Source organism: Chrysemys picta, chromosome 7 (genome assembly GCF_011386835.1).
Source record: "Chrysemys picta bellii isolate R12L10 chromosome 7, ASM1138683v2, whole genome shotgun sequence".
Taxonomy (NCBI): domain Eukaryota; kingdom Metazoa; phylum Chordata; order Testudines; family Emydidae; genus Chrysemys; species Chrysemys picta.
This window is the reverse complement of record NC_088797.1, coordinates 31,298,935-31,304,692: the sequence shown is the minus strand read 5'-3', so window position 1 is coordinate 31,304,692 and position 5,758 is coordinate 31,298,935. Positions and strand designations below refer to the sequence as shown.

Here is a 5,758-nt window from a genome sequence, read left to right as displayed (position 1 = left end):
GTGGCTCTGTGATCCTGCATAAGGTCCGCCGCTTACGATCTGTAACTGCCCTCCCCCGCCACAAAGTCACAGAGCAACCCACCCCCCACCACATAACACAAAAACCACCTCCCAGACTGACCAGGGTAACTAGTAACTGCACTGTGTATGTGCCCTGCTGCTGTACCTGCCCCCGCCTATGTACCCTGCCAAAGGTGACTGTCCTGTCCAATTACCAACCGCCTTTCCCCTCCTCCTCCAAAAGAACATGATGGAAACAGTAGTTAACAAAAACATATTTTTTATTATCAACTACACATGGAACTGGGAGGTGAAACTTGGACGGGGGCTTGTGTCAGGCGGGAAGGAAAAAACTTTTCAAATTTTGGGGAATGAGAGCCTTCTGCTACTAGTGCTCTCTGCAGGGGTGGAGTGAGAGTTAGCACGGACTCTGCCGCCCCTCCTTCTTTGGACTTTGGGTGAGGTGGGTATGGGACTTGGTGGCGGGGGAGGGCGGTTAGAGATAGACTGCAGCGGGGCTCTGTCCTCCTGCCTCCGTTCCTGCAGAACATCCACAATGCGCCGGAGCGTGTCCGTTTGCTCCCTCAGTAGTCCAAGCAGCGTTTGAGTCGCCTGCTGGTCTTCCTGCCGCCACCTCTCCTCCCGATCCATGTTTGCTTGGTGCATTTGGGACAAGTTCTCCCGCCACTGGGTCTGCTGTGCTGCCTGGGCTCGGGAGCAGGCCATAAGCTCCGAGAACATGTCCTCCCGTGTCCTCTTCTTCCTACGCCTAATCTGCGCTAGCCTCTGGGAGTGTGATGCCAGGCTAGGTTGTGAGACAGTCGCAGATGTGGCTGTGGGAATGGGAAAAAGGGAGTGAATTCCTCAGAAGGATAAATGTAGTTGTGAACAAAGAACATAGTCTTTCTCTGTGAACAAGACCATGCACAGCACCTATCACATGCACACTCAGCACAAGGTCGAATTCTCGGCCTTCGCATTCAGTGCCTGGGGTCTTGCACAGCACATTTGAGAAGCGGGGCAGCACAACGGAATTTCTGTTGCAGGCAGACATGGTAAGCCGTAGACTTGTGGCAGCTTAAAACTTTAATATTAGCACTGGCCTCATTTCACATTGAAAGCAATGTCAGTCCCTGCTGCCAGCAATCCGGCAAGCAGGAACTCTGCCCCTGTCCCACCCCCTCGCGGCTGTCCCCGGGAACGATCCCTGTAGGCTGCCCCTCTCCCGCCTCCACCGCGTGGCTGCAAACCAGCGGTTACAGTTCTGTAAAGGAACGGGCAAGCAGTCCCAACACTAACATTCCCCTACCTAATTCAAAGCAGGTCACCATGAGCGACATCACCCTGATGAGGATCTCTGACAGCGAGAAAGAGAGAATGCTCCGGGAAAGCCTCCAAAGACCAGGGCCGTATGCCGCCCTGCTGTGCAGAGCAATGATTCCCGAGTACTTGATTTTCTCGTGGCGCGGCAACGTGTCATACTACGGAGGACCCAATAAGGCCGCTCTCCCCAGGAACCTCATGCAACGGCTTTCCAATTACCTCCAGGAGAGCTTCATTGAGATGTCCCAGGAGGATTTCTGCTCTATCCCCGGACATAGACGCATTTTACTCTAGCTGCAGTAGCAGGGACTAAACAGTAGAGCGGCTTGGGCAGGACAATCATGGAAAACCGGACATTGCTAGATTTTTTTTCAAAACTTGCACTGCCCATGACTGAACCGTTAAGCGCCTAGGGCAAAGTAATCATGAAGAACCCATTCTTTTAATTGTTAATATTCCTGTTCTGTTAAAAATAAATGTTTAGATGTTTACAACACTTACTGGCTGATCCTTCCCCAGATTCTGTGTCCAGGGTAACGGCTGGGGACGGTTGGTAGGGGATCTCTGTAAGGGTGATGAAGAGATCCTGGCTGTCGGGGAAATCAGCGTTGTGAGCGCTGCCGACTGCCTCATCCTCCTCATCTCCTTCCTCATCTTCCCCGTCCCCTAACATGTCCGAGGAACCGGGCGTGGACAATATCCCATCCTCAGAGTCCACGGTCAGTGGTGGGGTAGTGGTGGCGGCCGCACCGAGGATGGAATACAGTGCCTCGTAGAAACGGGATGTCTGGGGATGGGATCCGGAGCGTCCGTTTGCCTCTTTGGTCTTCTGGTAGCCTTGTCTCAGCTCCTTGATTTTCACGCGGCACTGCGTTGCATCCCGGCTGTATCCTCTCTCTGCCATGTCTTTAGAGATCTTCTTGTAGATCTTTGCATTCCGTCTTTTGGATCGCAGCTCGGAAAGCACGGACTCATCGCCCCACACAGCGATGAGATCCAAGACTTCCCGATCAGTCCATGCTGGGGCCCTCTTTCTATTCTGAGATTGCACGGCCATCACTGCTGGAGAGCTCTGCATCCTTGCCACTGCTGCTGAGCTCGCCACGATGTCCAGACAGGAAATGAGATTCAAACTGGCCAGACAGGAAAAGGAATTCAAATTCAAATTTTCCCGGGGCTTTTCCTGTGTGGCTGGTCAGAGCATCCGAGCTCGGACTGCTGTCCAGAGCGTCAACAGAGTGGTGCACTGTGGGATAGCTCCCGGAGCTATTAGCGTCAATTTCCATCCACACCTAGCCTAATTCGACATGGACATGTCGAATTTAGCGCTACTCCCCTCGTCGGGGAGGAGTACAGAAGTCGAATTAAAGAGACCTCTATGTCGAACTAAATAGCATCACAGTGTGGACGGGTACAGGGTTAATTCGATGTAACGGCGCTAACTTGAACATAAACGCCTAGTGTAGACCAGGCCTTAGACTTCTATGAACAAAGCTAAGAGACTGCAGAGGCAATAAGAAATACATTACTTGAAAAACTTGCGACACACAAACTAGACCTAAACAAAGTGTCTTCCTACTGTGCTGATAATGCAAATGTGAATTATGGAAAGCAACAATCAGTGTACCAGAATTTAAAAAAACAAAATGAAAATATCTTGCCAGCAAACTGCCCTGCCCATGTTGTGCACAACGCCGTGAAACATGGTAGCAATACCCTACAAGTTGACCTTGAGACTCTGGTGATTAAGATGTTCAATCATTTCAGCAGCTCTGCTAAGAGAGTAGCAGCATTGAAGGATATGTTTGACTTCGTGGCTATGGAATATGCCACTTTACTGCGCCATGTTCCGACGCGCTGGTTGAGTCTTTTCCCAGCTGTAAACAGGCTTGTAAATATGTGGCAGGCTGTTAAGTGCTACTCTGTTTCTCTGGGCAGTGAGAAGTGTCCAAAATTTCTGTGGATGCTGTTCTCGGATGGGGAAAAGGGTGAACAAGGTGAGGGGCCTAGCAAAGTTGAGGTTCATCTGTTTTTCCTCCAGAATGTCCTGAAAATCTTCAATGATACTGTGCTCTGTTTGGAAAATGAGAGTATGACAGCATGTGAACTCTATGCCATAATGAATACTCTGAGAATTAAACTTCAGCAACAGAAAAATGACATATTCTTTGGCTCCAACGTTGAAAGTGCATTAACTGAGATGCTGCCTGTCACTGCTGCATGTCTCCAGAAGGACTTCATGAAATTTTACAATGTGTCGATCCTATATTTGGAGAAATGGTTTGGTTTTTATTTTTTTTCCCAACAGCTGGCTACTTGTTCAATACCCAGTGCTTGAACATCAAAGTTAATAGGGTATTTGAATTCAACGATCTGTCTGCAGCTGTGACAGCTGTAAACCTTCAGAAAACAGTGGATCTTGATCAGCTCTATGATGAGTACTGTATCATCAGACATCAACTCCAAGTTGAAGCCTGGAAACTATTCATTTGGGGAACTCTGGTCTCAAGTGCTGAGAAACAAGGACAGTAGCACTGAATTCCTGAACGTGGCAAAGCTGGTGTCATACGTGCTCAGTATACCCGTAAGCAATGCATATTCAGAACATGTATTTTCAATCATGAAAGGTGCATGGACTGATGTCCGAAATCGAAGCAGCATAGACTTGGCGCGGAGTGAAACCCTGGTCAAAATGAATTTCCAGATGAGTTGCAAGGACTTCTACAGCTTTGTGATTGCCCAGAAGCAAGTTATGGCTATGGCAAAGTCAAGCAAAAAGTACTAGACTTCTGGCATATCTGAGAGAGATGCAAATTGGGAAGTTGATTTATTGACTGAATAAAAAACCCGGCCCTTTACACCTGTTTGTTTTAGTGTACAAATAAATCTGTATGTTTAAATATGCATTACTTACAAAAAGTTCCCATTTGTTAAGTTAGCATCTAGAGACCACACCAGAGCCCCATGGTGCCAACTGCTGTACTGACCCTGACTGAGATCAGGTCGCCATTGTACCAGGAACTCCACAGATCCCGAGTGAGATCAGGGCCCCCATTGTATGAGGCACTGCACACACTCAAATTGAGATTAGGGTCCCATTGCTGCCCAGACACATAGTGACAGCTATCTCTGCTCTTCACATAATAGAAAAGACAGACTGAGGGTGTGAGGAGAAAGGGATGAACGGAGAGAGGAAGTGACTTGCTCAAGGTTACGCAGTGGGTCAGTGGCAGAGCAAGGAAAAGAACCCAGGTGTCCTGACTCTACTAGTCCACAGGGCCTGGCTGAGAAGTACTGCTTGTCTTATTGCCTGTGAGCTCCTTAGCCCAGATTTTTCTCACCACTGTGGCTTATGCTAATAGCTCTGTTTGTTATGATTTCAAATTCACAGGCAGACCGGCATGGGTTTGAGCAACACCATGGCGTGCCTGGGCAGCATCCTTGCCCCATTGGTGAAGATGTTGGATGAATACATTCCCTTCCTGCCACTGATCATTTATGGAGCTGCCCCAATCATCTCCAGCATTGCAGCGACCTTCCTGCCCGAGACACTCAACGTGCCATTGCCTGAGACCATAGAGGAATTGGAGACACGGTTAGTAGAATCTATTGGGAGGCAGGAAGAGTAGCCATGATGCACCTTGTGGGGGCTTTGTGATATAGACATGGGTCCACACAGAGAGAGCGCACACACAAGAAATGTTATGCATGATTAGATAGATAATCTGATCCCACTGACTCCAGTGTAGCTATGGCTGATTTACACCAGGTGGGATCTGGCCCCATTAGCTCCAAGCATGTTTTAAGCCTAGTACATCTCTTACTGCTTGTATAAATGTTAATATTTACTGATTCTTTTTCATTGAGACCCAGGCATCTGAGAGTTGAAGAACAACAAATGAAGATCCTTCTGAAACCCACCATGCCAGACCCAGCTGAGGAAGCCAGTTAAGGAAAGAAAAACGAGCAACTGTAGTAGGGGCTCTGGGTACAATTTTCAAAAGTGCCTAAGTGCCTTAGGAGCCTACGTTCCATTTTCACCAGTGACTTAGCCACTCCCATGAGAGTTAGGTGCCTCCTCTACCTGAGCACTTCTGAAAATCCCACTGGGCACTTATCTGAATCTCTTGGCACCTAAATACCTTGGAAAATGTGACTCCCAATCACTTTTGAAAGTGGGGGCTTAGGCACTTTTGAAGACTCCGCCCTATCTCTTTTACTGTTTTAATCACGCCAGAGGTACTATGCAGGCATCAGTGACAACTCCATAGGGGTTGAATTTTGCACTTAATGCAGGGAATCAACCTCTTCAAACAGCATGTTGACCTCCAAATCACAGCAGGAATTTATACCACGGGACCTGCTGCTGTGCAAGGTGGGGGACACGAAGCAATTACACTATGTAGCTCCTCCATGTAGTTCAAAACCTAGTGTT

The 5,758-nt window shown here is 48.4% G+C and overlaps 1 protein-coding gene across 1 annotated transcript; it reads right to left on the bottom strand.

The window, feature by feature from the left end:
• Positions 1-263: 263 nt before the first annotated feature.
• Positions 264-3,776, bottom strand: LOC135972848 (uncharacterized). Its single transcript, XM_065553004.1, has 2 exons — positions 1,825-3,776; positions 264-833 (listed from the first exon to the last, which is right to left on the bottom strand). The coding sequence occupies exons 1-2, from the start codon at positions 2,399-2,401 to the stop codon at positions 358-360; spliced, it is 1,053 nt and encodes a 350-aa protein (XP_065409076.1). The 5' UTR covers positions 2,402-3,776; the 3' UTR covers positions 264-357.
• Positions 3,777-5,758: the final 1,982 nt, after the last annotated feature.

What these genes read in the sequence shown, in the direction of transcription:
- LOC135972848 (XM_065553004.1), bottom strand. Translation starts at nt 2,401, where the DNA reads ATGCAGAGCTCTCCAGCAGTGATGGCCGTGCAATCTCAGAATAGAAAG. An exon ending in ATCTGGGGAAGGATCAGCCA is followed by an intron (nt 834 to 1,824) that starts GTAAGTGTTGTA and finishes CCATTCCCACAG; the next exon opens with CCACATCTGCGACTGTCTCA.